This window comes from Ursus arctos, unplaced genomic scaffold (assembly GCF_023065955.2).
Source record: "Ursus arctos isolate Adak ecotype North America unplaced genomic scaffold, UrsArc2.0 scaffold_18, whole genome shotgun sequence".
Taxonomy (NCBI): Eukaryota; Metazoa; Chordata; class Mammalia; order Carnivora; family Ursidae; genus Ursus; species Ursus arctos.
The window spans coordinates 40142523-40159179 of record NW_026622852.1 but is presented as its reverse complement, the minus strand read 5'-3'; the positions used below and the strand labels follow the sequence as shown (position 1 = coordinate 40159179).

The window sequence follows — 16657 nt, the reverse complement described above, 5'->3', positions numbered from 1 at the left end:
AATTACATTAAGCTATCTCCTCCAGCACTCTGTATCATTAGCCAACTAAAGTGTAGTATAGCATAATGATTAAGGATACAAGGTCTGGAGCTGGTTTGAATCCTGGCTCTATCACTTACTATCTCTATAACCCTGGGCAAGTAACTTACCCTCTCTGTATCTTTTTCTGACCTGTATGCATTTAAAGCCCCTAGAGAAGTGTACATAATTAAGGTATATATTAGAAAGGTACATATTAAGTGCTCAAGAAGTGTTAGCTGTAATTATCAGATGCTAGTAAATTGCATTGTAAGAAACTGATCCTTGCTCTTATTGTCTTGTGCTTAAGATATAATTTCATAAGCAGTAGTGTAAAATGTGATGAATATTGTGATGGAGGAATACATGGAAGTGTGGATTTGGTTGCTCCTGTTATAATTAATTAGCAGATTATTTTATACTTTTTGCTGGAGAGTTGGCATTAGCTTAACTATTCTCTAACATCTATTGAAGCTACTGTTTTTTCTTTAGCTCATGGTAAGGGGATTGAGTGAGATGGGAGCGGTGCTATTTCAGGTAAGGAAAGTTAAGGGAGCTTTTCAATATGATGACATTGAGCAGAGGCTTGAAGTATGTGAGGGTGTAAGTTATGTGTACATGTGGTAGAATAATGATCTAGTCCGAAAGAACAGGAAGTGCAAAGTCCCTGAAGTGAAAGTGTCATTGAGGCTATGTCATTGTAGTGTAAAAAGTAGGAAAGCCATACATGATAGAGAAGGGATTAAGGATCCAGCTGATGGGAAGCTATTAGAGGATTTTGAGTAGAGGAGTAAAATGGTAGATTTTTGTTTCAGTGGAATCACTCTTGTTGCTATGTTAAGAATAAACTGTAGGCATAAGTGGACGATCTTGGCATAGTCCAGATGAGAGATGGTGGTGAGACCCACATGAGGATGTGGTCACAGGAAGTGATGATTATGCATGTATTTGGAAGGATTTGCTGATGGGTTGAGTAGATGTGGATTAAGAAGAAAAAGAGGAATAATCAAGAATGCCTTCCAGATTTTGGGTGTGAGCCTCTGGTAAAATACAGCGATCTTGTACTAAGATAGTGAAGACTGAATGAAGGGGCAAAAAGATTCAGGGCAGGGGTGGGAGATAGTGCTTTAGACATGTTAAGTTTCCTATTAGGCATCCAAGTGATAGATGTTGAATAGACTGTCGGGAAATAGGTCTGGATTGGGTGTAAGAATTCAGGGCTGGAGATTTGGTTATCAGCATGTGGTAGGTAACTAAAGCCATTGGATTAGATGGCATCACCTAGAGAGTATTTATAGATAAAGAAGGTATTTTTCGACTAATCCATAATGTAAATTCAACCCTGCATACTAAAAAATTTCTTTGTGCACAGAAATAGTTCAAAACAATGTTCTCACATAGTCCCATTACTTCCAAGTGCTGTTATTTATGGGGATCTTTAATGAATGTCCAATAGATGAATGTCTTCAGGATACAGGATAAAGGACTGATCTTTTTGAATTGCATAGCAAAGAAAAATAACTTGCAAAAAGCAATTATTATGATATTAAAAGAGTCAGTGCTGGTAGTATAAAATTCTGGTTCTTATGTCTTACTGTTTTTTGAGTACAAAAACTGTTGTAAACAAATTATGGCCAATACACTTTTTACAAGTGAATATAAATGAACTTTTTCAGTTTCTGGTAAGTGCTACATTTATAAAAATTACCATGAAGATTAATTTTACCTGATTTTGATCTTTAGTATTCTCTTCATCCCATTTTAAAGTCTGAAAAGATTAAAATGCACAGGAGACATCAAGAGTTGAGTCTATGTGTTTGTTTATGTTGATGACAGAAAAATAAATATATTAGGGAAATAGAGTCAAAGAGTCAAGTTATTATTGTAATCAATATTAATAAATCCATATATATTAAACTTTCCTGGATGTTAACTTTTGAGGCCAAATTTGTTTAAAATTCAGTATTTTGGTAATTATGAAAAGATGTTAAAAATCACACTTGAGGCATTAGCCTGGATTCCTGATGTTGGTCCTCACTTACTTTATTCAAAAGTATCTGATTGATCTTTGTAGTGCCTCTCTCAGCAAATACAGTCCAGGGGACTCTAAATAACTGTCCATGATATGATTTCTCTCATCTATGGAACATAAGAACTAGGATGATCGGTAGGGGAAGAAAGGAATAAAGAAAGGGGGGGTAATCAGAAGGGGGAATGAAACATGAGAGACTATGGACTATGAGAAACAAACTGAGGACTTCAGAGGGGAGGGGGGTGGGGGAATGGGATAGACCGGTGATGGGTAGTAAGGAGGGCACGTATTGCATGGTGCACTGGGTGTTATACACAACTAATGAATCATCGAGCCTTACATCGGAAACCGGAGATGTACTGTATGGTGACTAACATAATATAATAAAAAATCATTAAAAAAAAAAAAATAACTGTCCATGATTAGCCAGTTCAGTCAATTTATATTCTGTTAGCACATTCAGTTAAAAATCACACAGCCAAACAACAGTCAGAAAATCTGAAAGTTAAGTGAAAATTAACTGGGTTCTATGTGTAATTTAGTGTACAATTATTCCAAATTTGAGAACAAATTATATGTTCTTACTATTTCATTAATGAGATATTTTACATCAAAAATGTTTATTTTTTTTTAAAGATTTTATTTATTTATTTATTTATTTATTTATTTATTTATCAGAGAGAGGGAGAGAGAGAGAGAGTACAAGCAGGGGGAGCAGCAGGCAGAAGGAGAAGCAAGCTCCCCGCTAAGCAAGGAGCCAGATGTGGGACTCGATCCCAGGCCCCTGAGACCATGACCTGAGCCAAAGGCAGGGGCTTAACCGACTGAGCCACCAAGGCATCCCAGTGTTTATTGTTTTTAAAAAACTGCATGTTGCCATAATTCTCCAATCAGGTCTGAGTATAATTCTTTATCAGTCAATAATAAGCATTTACCGTGTACCTGTTTACATGCCAAGAATTGTACTCTGTGATATGGAAATGATTAAGACAAGGTATATACCTTCAAGGAGCTTTCAGTCTAATTACAGGAGACAGCTATGTAAACAAATGTATAGTACAATGTAAGTAAAACAAAGTAATTATATATGAGACTAAGAAGGAAATAATACTCAGGAAAGAGCATTAACTCTGTTAATAGTTGGGAGAAGCAGAGAATTTTCTGGTGGCATTACTTCCTGAGCTGAGTTTTAGAAAAGGTAAATGAAAATATACTAGGTTAGGTACCGAGTTCTAAGAAAGGGGAACACCCACATGTGTAGACTTAGAAGTCTGAAACCACTTGGCATATGTAGAGAACTATAGACAATTGCACATTGTTGGTGTAAATAATGTGATATAAAAAGTATCAGGAAATGTGTTAGAGAGGTACACCAGGGCAAAATTATATATGATATAATCTTGTAGTTTAGAATACTACCTGTAGCTGCAGTAAAAAGTCTGTTACTACGCCTTTAGCCAGCACTCATTTGATGCGCTTACAATATTTAGATTGGGGTGGGTATGTGTGTGTGTGTGTGTGTGTGAGTGTGACCACAGTATCACCAAAGGTGGAAATGAAGAAAATACAAGAACTTTTCCCAAGAATACTTACATCTTAAAGAAGATACAACATCAAATCTGTATTCTTTGATAGCTGAAAAGAAGGCAAATTTTGTATTCCCTTTTTTTTTTTTTTTAAAGATTTTATGTATTTGTTTGAGAGAGAAAGAGAGATAGCATGAGTGGGGGGTGAGGGAGGAGAAGTAGACTCCCCGCTGAGCAGGTAGGCTGCTGCAGGGCTTGATCAGGACCCCAAGATCATGACCTGAGCTGAAGGCAGACACTGAACTGACTGAGCCATGCAGGCATCCCAATTAAAAAGGGAGGACCATTTGGCTATTAAGGACACTAGTAGATACTATTTGATAATAGCAATTTGGTATTCTTTTATAAATTCTAAGAATATTATCTAGAACACACAAGTGTGCTGAAGAAATGCTGTGACACAACCAAAATTTTTATTAAAAATAGAAAAACAAATCCTAATGTATTTCAAAATAAGTAAACGAGAGATTAAGATCCCAAAGTTCTAAATATGACCATTATTAAATTAGCTAAAAATTTTAAAGAATTTTAATAAAGAACCCTCAGACAATCTAACTTTAAGTAATAACATTTTTTGGTTAGCCCTTCTAAGACAAATTGGTTCCACAAATCTTATTGAATGGTGCAGTCTCCTCTAAGAAGTGTCCGACTCTGAGCTGATTATATGTGAAAGAATATTTTGCCAAAAATTAATATTTGGACTTTAGGATTGTTTATTTTATTTTGAGGGGTTTAAAATACATGTAAGTTTTACCATTTTAACCACTTTTAAGTGTGTGGTTCAGTGACATTAAGTATACTCACATTGTTTTGCAGTTATCACCAAACATCTTATATCTCCAAAAATTTTTTTATCTTCCTAAACTGAAACACATTACACAATAATTCCCCAGTCCCCCTTTCACTCATCCCCTGGTAACTAACATTCTACTTGCTGTCTCTGTGAATTTGACTGTTCCAGGTTACTCATGTAAGTGGAATCATGCATAATTTGTTATTTTGTGACTGGCATATTTCACTTACATGTCTTCAAGGTTCATCCATGATGTAGCATGTGTCAGAATGTCCTTCCTTTTAAAGGCTGAATAATATTCCATTGTATGTATTTACCACATTTTTGTGGATGGACATTTAGGTTGCTTCCATCTTTGCAAGTAAGGCTGTTGTGAACATGGATGTACAAATAGCTCTTTGAGTCCCTGCTTTAAGTTCTTTTGGGTTTATACTCAGAAATGGAATTGTTGGATCATATGGTAATAGTACTTTTAATTTCTTTGAAGAATCACCATACTGTTTTCCACAGCAGCTACACCATTTTACATTCCCGCCAGCAGTGCACAAGGGTTCTATTTTCTCCACATCCTCCCCAACACTTGATACTTCTCATCCCTTTTCCTTTTATTTTTGTTCATAACGCTTTTCTAGATGAGACATGTTATTTATTACTGATGTTTTTGTTTGTGCTTGTTTTTAATAATAGCTGTCCTAATGGGTGTGAAGTGGTATCTCATTGAGTTTTTATTTGCATTTCCCTAACGATTAGTGGTGTTGAGCATCTTTTCGTGTGTTTATTGGCTATTTAAGTCCTTTGCTGATTTTTAAATTGGATTTTTGTTGTTGAATTATAGGAGTCTTTATACATTCTGGATTATTGGGTGTATGATTTACAGATATTATCTCCCATTTTGTGGGTTGCTGTTTTGCTCTGTTGATAGTATCTTTTGAGCACAAAAGTTCTACATTTTCATGTAGTAGAATTTACCTAATTTTTCTTTTTGTTGCCTGTGCTTTAGGGTAATTATTATTTTTTAAAGATTTTATTTATTTATTTATCTGATAGAGAAGCCCAAGCAGACACCCCACTGACCCATTGAGTGCAGAGCCCCATGCGGGACTTGATCTTACGACCCTGAGATCATGACCTGAGCCAAAATCAAGAGTTGATGCTCAACTGACTCAGCCACCCAGGCACCCCTAGGGTATTTATTATTGATCATTTTTTTGTGGTAATTAAAAGGGAGGCCCATTTGGCTATTGAGGACACTCATGGATAGTATTTGATAATAGCAAATTCTTACCAGCATAGGTAATACTTAGCTTTTTATTTTTAGAAGCAGAAGGACAGATTTTTGGCTCAGTAAGATCCAAATTTAAGATGGGATGTCAGAGAAAAACAAAGTGCATTGTAGTAACCCTGGCCAGGAACCTTTGTGGTGGTGGAATAGAGGAAATATTTTAAGAGCATTTTTTAACCAGGGATCCGTCAGGAAATCTTCCCCACACTCTGTTTATTCCTCTTTTCCAAAGATACTTCAGAGAGGCCTTCTTCGACTCTTCTTGCACCTTCCCAACTTGCATTCCAATTCACTCTCATCCCTTTCCTTTCATTTTTATTCATAACACTTTTATGATGAGACAGCATGTTATTTATTTATGGTCTGTCCTTCCTCAGGGCAGAGACTCTTGTTACTCACTGCTGATTTCCCAGGACTTAGAACAGTGCTCTCTAAATATTGAATGAATTATTAGAGCAGCCTCTAGAGGAACATTTGGTAGTTTCTCTGCCTATAAAAATCTCAAGAAATGGATGCTGATTCTCAAAGTGAAACAGATGATCCATAGGACTCTTCCACTTCCATTCATATGCTTTGTAACACCATTAATTCCTATTGTAGTATCAGGTTCTTAGTATTGTGCCATTTAGGACGTACTATAAAATAGGTTAAATACTTGAGTGCCTTTTGTCAGGCACTGTTTTAAGCCATGCATGGGTGTAAGTCATTTTTGTACCAACAGTTTTGTGGTTTTTTTTTTTTTTTAAGATTTTATTTATTTATTTATTTATTTATTTATTTATTTATTTATTTATTTGTCAGAACCAGCGCAAGCAGGGGGAGCGACAGGCAGAGGCAGAGGGAGAAGCAGGCTCCCCAGTGAGCAGGGAGCCCAATGCGGGACTCAATCCCAGGACCCTGGGATCATGGCTTGAGCCGAAGGCAGATGCTTAACCAACTGAGCCACCCAGGCATCCCTGTACCAACAGTTTTAATAGAGGAAATTATTTTCACTTAAAAATGGAATTCATGAATCAAGTTGTATTTTTAAAGCTGCATTAGCCTAATTTTTCCTTAGATTTAACCTAATGTGAACTTTTTCCAGATATTTTCCAAATTTGGCGCAGTCTTGAAGATTATCACCTTTACAAAGAATAATCAGTTTCAAGCCTTGCTTCAGTATGCTGACCCAGTGAATGCACATTATGCCAAAATGGTAATTATGATCTTTCATTTTTCATTTGTTAATCAGTCACTTCAGTGATACCAAAGAATGCCATCACATCTTCTCCCTTGTTGCAGTTCACCATGTGTTTTTAATTATAGTGAAGTATACACAATATAAAATTTACTACTTTTAAATGCACTGTTCCATATGCTTTTTCAAGTAATTAGCTAAAAATTACTTTCCTTATATGAAATGGTTTCAGATCATTTTTGGGACTCATGATCTTTGGGATTCATTTCTGTCATATGTAAAGTCTAGAGTTGAGCACAGTATTCCTGATAAAATCTGACTAATAAAGTAGAGTTATCTTTTTCCTTGTGTCTTCATTTTCTTCTATTAGCCCAAGATTGGTTGATTTCACTGTTTTTGTAACTATATTTACTATTGAATTTTGTTGAGCTCTGAATTGAAGATACTACATTTTAGGAAGTTTGCTGCTGTTGGTTTATATTGTCTTTTTTTTTTTTAGTACACAAGTGTTTGACTTTTGACAAGATATAAAATTTCATATTCAATTTGGTTATATTTGACCCATGTCCTACTGAGATCTATTCCTAACCTTAATTCTTATCTTGTATCAGTATCTGAATTATTTCTTATTTCTTTTCAAAGGTAGGGACTAAGGTTTTTAGTAGTTTTGTGTACACAGTCTGCCTCTTGATTAGGAATATAGACTTTATATTTGCTGTACCCTTTGCCTGTATATATTATTTTATATCTTTATGATGATGTGTGTACTCATCAGTAACTTACTATAAGTAAGTGTTTTTTGTATATTTGCATTTCCTTACATGTTTTGTTTTCTGGTTTCTGTTTTTATAAATTTGAGCATTTGTGGAAGTCAAGTGGCTGCAAATATCCCTTTGATAAGTTTTCATTATTGTGAAGGGAGGGATTGCTGATCTTTGGTCTTGTATCAGAACTGACTGCAAAATTTCCCTCAGATATTATTCAAACTATTATAAAATAACTTTACAAGAGAACAAAAACAAGAGATAGATACTTCATATGTTACAGTTCTGACAAGTTCTATTTACAAAGGCTTTATTTCATCTTAACCTATATAAAGTATACTAAAAAATTAATATGATGAAATATAAAATCAAATCATCTTTAAACATTTTTTGTGGATAAAATAGTCATAATGATAGCTAGTACAATACTCAGTAATGTATATTTTCCCAAGCCTTTACATTTCTCTTCTTTCATTTGATCTTACCATAGACAAGATAGGGATTATTATAACATTGTGAAAAACTGAGATTTTCTTTTTCTCTCTTATGTTCACATAGTGAGTGGCAGAGGTAAAAGTAACACAGGTCTTTGGCTTTTAGTCCATTGCTCTCTGCTTTACACCTGATTGCCACTCTGTGTCAAAGTAGAGGCTACTTGATTTATCAGTGTTGTTGTCTTGCAAAACATCAGTCCCTTTCTTACATGCTTTAGGCTCTGGATGGCCAGAATATCTATAATGCATGCTGCACTCTGCGTATTGACTTCTCCAAGCTCACCAGCCTTAATGTGAAATATAATAATGACAAAAGCAGAGACTTCACTCGTTTAGACCTTCCTACTGGTGATGGCCAGCCATCCCTTGAACCCCCTATGGCTGCTGCTTTTGGTGAGTAGTTCCATTTTGGGTCACAAAGCAAGTTTTCTGAAGTTACAGGTTTATTTATTAATCCATGTATATCATCCTTATCTTCTTGGATTCTCTCAGGATTTCTAAAGGAAAGAAAAAAATCTTGGAACAAAATGTGTCCATTAATTAAATCTTAATATTAGTAGATTCTATTAGTTCGCAAAACAACTGAATATCTAAAATTGAGTTAAAAATTTATTTTCTAACATTTATCTTACTCATTCGTTTATAAGCCATACAACCATTTGCTACAAATTAGTAGTCTTACATATTAACATTGCTTTGAATGTGTTGATTTACAGCCACAGAATATTGATATAAGTGCTCTTGAGAGAAATACTTTTCTCTTTTGAAGTAGTGGTATTTTAAAACAAGTGCCTAAATTAGTGGTAAGTTCTTACTCTATTCAGAGAAGAGGATTTATTTTATTTTGTTTGGCTTTTTAAATATCAGAACTCCTGTCTTTACCTTAAATTTGTGTGAAGTTGCATTTTTTCATTAATAAAAACACAGCCTTCTGAATCGTCTCTGCACATATTGATCTGAAAAGTTCTCTTCTTTTATTGAAAATTAGTTATCAGTAGATTTATACTTTTAAAACAAAAAAGGAAGAAGCAGTGGATGGCCCAGTTGGATTTATCATTAGGTTAATGTATGATATTTTTTGGTTTTACAACCCTCAAAAGTGTGGTTTATTATCTAGATAAAGTATTAAATTTTATTACCCTTTGTGATTGGTTTCTCTTTCCCAAATGACACCATGAAATATTGCTCATTGAGGCCTTAAGTGGTACTTAGTCCATCTTTATTGTACAGGTGAGAAAAGTGAATCCTTAGCCAAATGTCCAGCATTTTCTGGAAAATAGTTGGTAACTTTATTTTAAAGTAAAAGCTTTTTGTTATTTATAACTGGAAAAGCCAAGTGAATTGTTCAGCTCATGTTCCTAAATGGCTAAAGTTTCTGTTTTGGTCTAACCAGATTTTTGTGTTATAATATTTGTTACCAGCCTCTACTTAGCATGTCCGATTTGGCAGAGCCCAAAGGTCTTTGTAATCACAATTTCAGTAATACATGATAGAAATTGAGGCTGTCATTCAAGCTACCAAAACTTGGCTATCAAATGCAGAACTGTAATTATTCCAATATTTGAATATATACTGTTGATGTAAATAATGTCATACGTTGTGGGAGGAGGACATTTAAAAAATACGATCAAGAATTTTGGTTTCTGAATATAAAATATCAGAATATTAACATCTTTTTTCATTGTTTTAATAAATCTCATTGCAAAGTAGTGTCTACACCTCAAGATAACTGATTCATCAACAGAGAATAATAATTTTTTTTTGAGTATTATGTGAATATTTACTCTGCTTCTCACTGATATTTGACACGCTTCACTATTCCCTTCTTTTTTTCTCTTGGCTTCTGCAGTACCACTCTCCTGACTTTTTCCAACTTCAGTATCTGTTCTTTTTTTTTTTAATGTTCTTTGCAGTTCCTAGGGTTCATCCGTAAGCACTGTGCCCGTTTTTAGTGATATACATTATACCATTAGAAAAGCTTCTAAAATATGCAAATATATTTCTTAACACCCATGTAGTTATCACCCAGGTTAAGAAATAATATATTTATACATCCTGAAGATGCACTCTTTGTAGCCCTCTCATTGATTATGTTCCCTCCTTCCTGCCCCAAGATGATCAGTCTCAAATTTGGTGGTAATCATTCTTTTGCTTTTCTGCTTTTTCCTCGTGTGTGTTTTTCTTACCACGCATTATGCAGCCTTAAGTGCTAATTTAAACATTTTTCCTCCTTTATTTAGAATTTTATGTAAATGGCATCATGCTCCTCATCTTCTTTTGTGACTTGTGATTCATCCATATTTATGTATGTATATATGTGGCTATTGCTTATTCATTCTCAGTACTGTCAAGTGTATAGATATTCATTTTATGGATATATCACAGTTTATTTATCCATTCCTCTGTTGATAGATATTTGGGTTGTTTTAGCTTAAGGCTATTATGGACAATGCTACTGTGAGATTTTCCTGATCACCCATGAGGGTGAACATACTTTCGGCTATTCTCCCTTAAGAATTTTCTCTTTAACTTTGTTGCCATTTTTTTGTTTGGTTTCTTGTTTTTTTCTTATTTTCTTTTTGTGGAAAATTTTTTTATATATGTCCTACCTACTAGTCCTTTGTTGGTTATATGTGTTGCAAATAGTTTCTTCCATTTTTGGCTTACTGGTTTATTCTTGTCATGGTGTTTTTATTTAGTCAAATTTATTTGCCATTTCCTTTATATTTGTGTTTTTTATGTCTTGTTTAAGAAATCCTTTGTTACCAACCATGAGAAGCTCTTAATCATAGGAAACAAACTGAGGATTGCTGGAGGGGAGTGGGGTGGTGGGGGGATGGGGTATCTGGCTGATGGACATTAAGGGGGGCACATGATGTAATGTGTAATATAACCCTGAGTGTTATATAAGGCTGTGATGAATCACTGACCTCTACTTCTGAAACCAATAATACATTACATATTAATTTTTTTTTAAAGTTGAAGTTTGTACGTTAGGACCAAGAAAGTTTATAAGAAGGGATAGATATCTACCTATTATTTAATATGCCAAATCACTGCTGAATTCAGAGAAAGGTCTATACATTAAACAAAATCATTAGCTTTAGCATAGGCCATTGAGCTACAAAGCCAAGGAAAGTGTATTCTTTAGTTTAGAAGCCAGAGTCTAGTACCACTGCTTGATAGGGGTTGGGAAGCAGTTACAAATTAACAAGGAACCCATTTTCGCAGGTGACCTGAAAAAAATGTGGTTTTTTCCCCCCAAAAGGATCTAGGTCTGTTTTAGTAGCCTTGAAAACTGGAACTGGATTAATGAATTCAGTTCAAGACTGAATGAATGAATCCGTGACTAAAACCGATTACTTTTTCTTTATCATTATTTTCATTGTTCAGTAGACTAAAATTAATGAACTGTAGCTTCATCATTTAACTAGCTGTGTGACTTTGAGCAAGTTGTGGAACCTCTGTGTATCCCAGTTTCTACATCAGTAAAATGCTGATAATAAAGAAATGTATCTCAAAAAAAAAAAAGAAAGAAAGAAAAAGAAAAGAAAAAGAAATCCTTTGTTACCCTGATATCATAAAGATACATACTTATATTCTAAAGTTTATAGTATTTTAGTAATTCTCTTTTGAAATAATTTAAGTTGCAAAAATAGTACAAAAAATTCCCTTATCCAGAATTATCCAGATTCCCCAATTCACGTCATCCCACATTTACTTCATCATCTCTATGATTATATTGAGGGGGTGGGTAGTTGTTTTTCTTTTTCCCCTAATATTGGAGGTTAAGTTGCAGGCATGATGCCTCTTTACAAAAACTCGGTGTGTATTTTCTAAGAATAAGGATGTTCTTACCTAAACACATATCAGTTGATCAAAATTAGGAAATTAGCATTCATATAATACCATTATCTAATCCATAAACCTTTTAAAAAATTCACCTATTTCAAAAGTAATGTTCTTTATAGGAGAATTTTTTCTGGTAAAGATCCAAACCAGTATCAGGCTAATTTATTTGGCCTGTATCCTTAGAGTCCTTTAATTTGGAACATTTCCTCATTCTTTATCCTTCATGATCTTTGCATTTGTGAAGATTTCAGGTTGGGTATTTCATAGAATGTCTCTCAATGTGAGTGTCTGGATTTTTGGCTGCAACAGTGTTGCCTTTTTGTCAGTTGATTAAATCAGGAGACACATGATGTCAGTTTATCCAGTTCCTGGTGATACTAACTTTGATCACTTATTGAGGTGGTTTCTGCAAATTTTCTTCCCAGTAAAATTACTGTTGTTCTCTGTAATTAATTTGTAGGGTGATACATTGAGACTATATAAATAGACTGTTCTTCATCACTTTTCACTCTTTAATTTTATCATCCATTGCCAAAATTTATTGTTACTGTGATGGCTACCTTATTGGAGATTGTTAATTCCGTCCTTCCTTTGGCACTTATTGGCTGGGATTTTTTTTATAAAGGACTTTTTTCTTTTTTTTCTTTTTTTTTTTTTATAATGATTTTTTATTATATTATGTTAGTCACCATACAGTACATCCCCGGTTTTCGATGTAAGGCTCGATGATTCATTAGTTGTGTATATAAAGGACTTTTTTCTTAACACCCTACCCTCCTTCCCTTCCTTTTGAATAAATTTGATACATAACATTGTGTGAATTTAAGGTGTATAACAAGTTACTTTGATACATTTATATATTGTAATGATTGGTGATGTAGTGATGTATATTACATTACATAATTATAGTATAATATGACTTGTAATATTATAATAAGTAAATGTATCAAATAATATTTGTCTCAAAGTATACTGTGCATTAGGTCTATATGGCTTATTTAGTACTTTTTTTTTTTTTCTTGTCGGTATGGTCTTAGAGATTCTTATTTTGTTCTGTGGGTTTTGTACTATTATTTTTCATTGTATGTTCAACCTGTCCCAGGTTTGGCCAGTAGGAGCCCTTTCACACTGGCTTTTGTTGCTCTTTGACATATCCCTATCATCATTTGAACACTTCCTGACTTTCTGGCTGACAGTACTTCAGGTCTTCTTTACCTTCCCTGTCTTAGTGCTGCAATCGGCTACTTCAGTGAGTCCCGGTTCCTTTTAGTGGGAAATGATATTTTGAAATCAATATCCAGGCATTAGATGTGCTCATTGTTAATAGGGGCATCATTGCTTTGAGGCATACTGCATAACTATATTTCTCTGTGTGTGCTTCATAACTGTATGTCTTCATGTGGTTAAAAACCCACAAATTTTAACTAATACGTCCAATTCCAGCCCAGCACCCTTTTCATACTCATCTCCCTGCTTCAAGAATGAGATGTCTAGTTTCTATTAGTCTCACCATGTTTACTTATTTGCTCAATCCTGTAATACACAAAAAGTGGTTTCAGAGTCGTCAACACATACCAATTAACTTCGGCTGAATATTTGCTTAAATAGTTTCCTGGGCCTTGTTCATGGGTCTGTTTATTAGTCTTTCCTTTTGTCATCACCACAGGGCTCAATATCTGATAGAGTAAATCTCTTCACCTTATTCTTCAAGAGTATCTTGGTAATTCTTGATCATCTTACCTATGAATTTTAGGATGAGCTTGTCGAGTCCTCAAAAAAAAAGCTATTGGGGTTTCCATTGGATTACACTGACTTTATAAATCACTTTGAAGATAATTGACATCGTTTTACAGTAGAGTCCTCCAGTCTTTGAACATTGCACATCCCTCCATTTTTTTGAGTGTTCATTAAATGTCTTTCCAGAGCATTTGGTGACTTTTCTCCATAAATGTTTCCATGCTTTGTTAGATTTATTCCTCAGAACCATACTTTTTAGATTCTAATTCTAGACCTACTATTTATAATCTGTGTGACTTTGGGCAAATTGCTTAACTGCTCTCCACTTTTGTTTCTTCATATGTGAAATGAGCATAATAATAGTACTCAACTGGTAGGCTTGTGATAAATATTAAATGTGCTAATGTACATAAAGAGTTTAGAATGGTGCCTGGAATAAATGCAGTGTAAGGTTCGGTAATTATTGTTATCTCACTGTTGCTAATATAGAAATGCAGTTTTGCCATTTCTTAATTTTTATATTTAGCAACCTTGATAAAAATCGTATTCCTTATTTCTTTTTCTAAGCTCTTATTTTCTTTTTCCCTGCTTTAGGAAGTTGCAGTGGACTTCTAAAATTTATATAGAAATGGAAGCTATCTAGAATAGTCAAAGTAATTTAGAAGAATTTTTTTAAATGTAAGACTTCATGTAAAACTGCAGAAATTAAGCTAGTTTAGTAGTGTAAAAAAATAATATTGATTTACATTAATGAAGCAGAATACAGAGTGTAGAAATAGACCCATACATATCTAATTTGTTGATTTTTCAACAATGTAAAATTCCAAAGGGAAAGGAAATCTTTCAATAAGTTTTTGGACAGGTAGATATTCATATTGGAAAAAATAAACATTTTTTTCCCTATCTTGTACCGTACTGACAAATTGACTTGAAGTGGATCTTTAGACCTGTAATGTAAGATTTAAACCTGTACAACTTCTACAAGAAAAAATAGAAAGAAATCTTTGCAACTTGGGATAGACAAAGGTTTCTTAGAACACAAAAAAACACAAACCAAAAAAGGAAATAATTTGTGTATTATCAAACATTAAAAGTTTCAGTGCTTGTGACATACTCAGAGTACTGAATAGGAAAAACCTGCAGTAAAGAATACTCTACCTAGCAAAGCTATCATTCAGAATAGAAGGAGAGATAGAGTTTCCCAGACAAACAAAAACTAAAGGAGTCCGTGACCACTAAACCAGTCCTGCAAGAAATATTAAAGGAGACTCTTTGAGTGGAAAGGAAAGACCAAAAGTGACAGTATAAAGGTAGGAAACACAAAATTCATTTTTACTAAAATGAATATTTCTGTAAAAAATCAGTCAAGAAATCACACACACACACACACAAAGATGTAATATAATAACATATATCTAAAACATGGGAAGGAGAGGAGGTAAGATTGGGTTCAAACTTGAACAACTGTTAATATATGCTATGCAGGAGAGGTTGTATGCAAACCTAGTGGTAACAGTATATCAAAAACCACTAATACACATGTAAAGAATAAAGAGAAAGAAATCCAAATATATCACTAAAGAAAATCAGAACATGAAAGAAAGACAAAGGATCAGAGAAGATCTTCATAAACAGCCACAAAACAAGTAATAAAATGGCAATTAACACATCTCTCAATAATTACTTTGAATGTAAATGGAGTAAACGCTCCAATCACAACACATAGGGTGACAGAATGGATTTAAAAACAAGACCCATCTACATACTGCCTAGTATGTAGACTCATTTTATACTTCAGGACACCTGCAGATTGAAAGTAAGGGAATGGAGAAACATCTATAATGCAAATGGATGTCAGAAGAAAACCAGAGTAGCAATACTTACATACAAAATAGACTTTAAAACAAAGACTGTAACAAGAGACAAAGGATGCTATATAATTTAAAACTTTATATATCTTTTTATATCTTTCAACAGGAAGATATAAAAATTATAAATATTTATGCACCCAACATAAAGGGACCAAATTACATAAAATAATAATAAAATAAAGGAACTAATTGATAGTAATACAATTATAGTAGGGGACTTTAACACCCCACTTACACCAATAGACAGATCATCTAAGCAGAGAACAAGGAAACAGTGGGTTTGTAGGACACACTGAAACAGATGAATTTAATAGATATATTCAGAATATTCCATCCTGAAACAGAATACACATTCTTTTCGAGTACACATGGAACATTCTCCAGGATAGACTACATATTAGCCCACAAAACAAACCAACAAATTCAAGAAGACTTAAATCATACCTTGCATCTTTTCTGACTATAATGCTATGAAACAAGAAGTCAACCACAAGAAAAAATTGGAAAGATCATAAATACATGGAGGCTAAATAACATGCTAGTAAATAATGAATGGGTCAGCCAGGAAATAAAAGAAGAAATTTTAAAAGTACATGGAAACAAATGATAATGAAAACATAGCAGTCCAAAACCTCTGGGATTTGGCCAGAGTGGTTCTAAGAGGGAAGTAATACAGGCCTAACTGAGGAAACAAGAAAGTTTTCATATAAACAGCCTAACCTTACACCTAAAGGAGCTAGAAAAGAACAACAAACAAAACCTAAAACCAACAGAAGGAAGGAAATAATAAAGATGAGGGCAGAAATAAAGGATATAGAAACTAAAAGCAAAGCAGTAGAACGGATCAATGAAACCAGGAGCTGGTTCTTTGGAAAAAAATCAATAAAATTGATAAACCTCTAGCCAGACTTGTCAAGAAAAAAAGAGAAAGGACTCAAATAGGGTCACAAATGAGAGAGAAGAAATAACCAACACCAAAGAAATAAAAACAATTACAAGAGAATGTTATGAAAAACTATATGCCAACAAATTGGACAACCTGGAAGAAATG

At 33.9% G+C, this 16657-nt stretch overlaps 1 protein-coding gene across 12 annotated transcripts in view; it reads left to right on the top strand.

Moving 5' to 3' along the window:
- PTBP3 (polypyrimidine tract binding protein 3) overlaps positions 1–16657 on the top strand; it is a 112714-nt gene that overhangs the window by 67854 nt on the left and 28203 nt on the right. For all 12 annotated transcript variants that reach the window (XM_048223090.2, XM_048223089.2, XM_048223088.2 and 9 more), the window contains 2 exons: positions 6796–6906; positions 8365–8539. In XM_048223090.2, coding sequence (XP_048079047.1) covers positions 6796–6906; positions 8365–8539 — 286 coding nt within the window. The remainder of the gene's footprint in view (positions 1–6795; positions 6907–8364; positions 8540–16657) is intronic.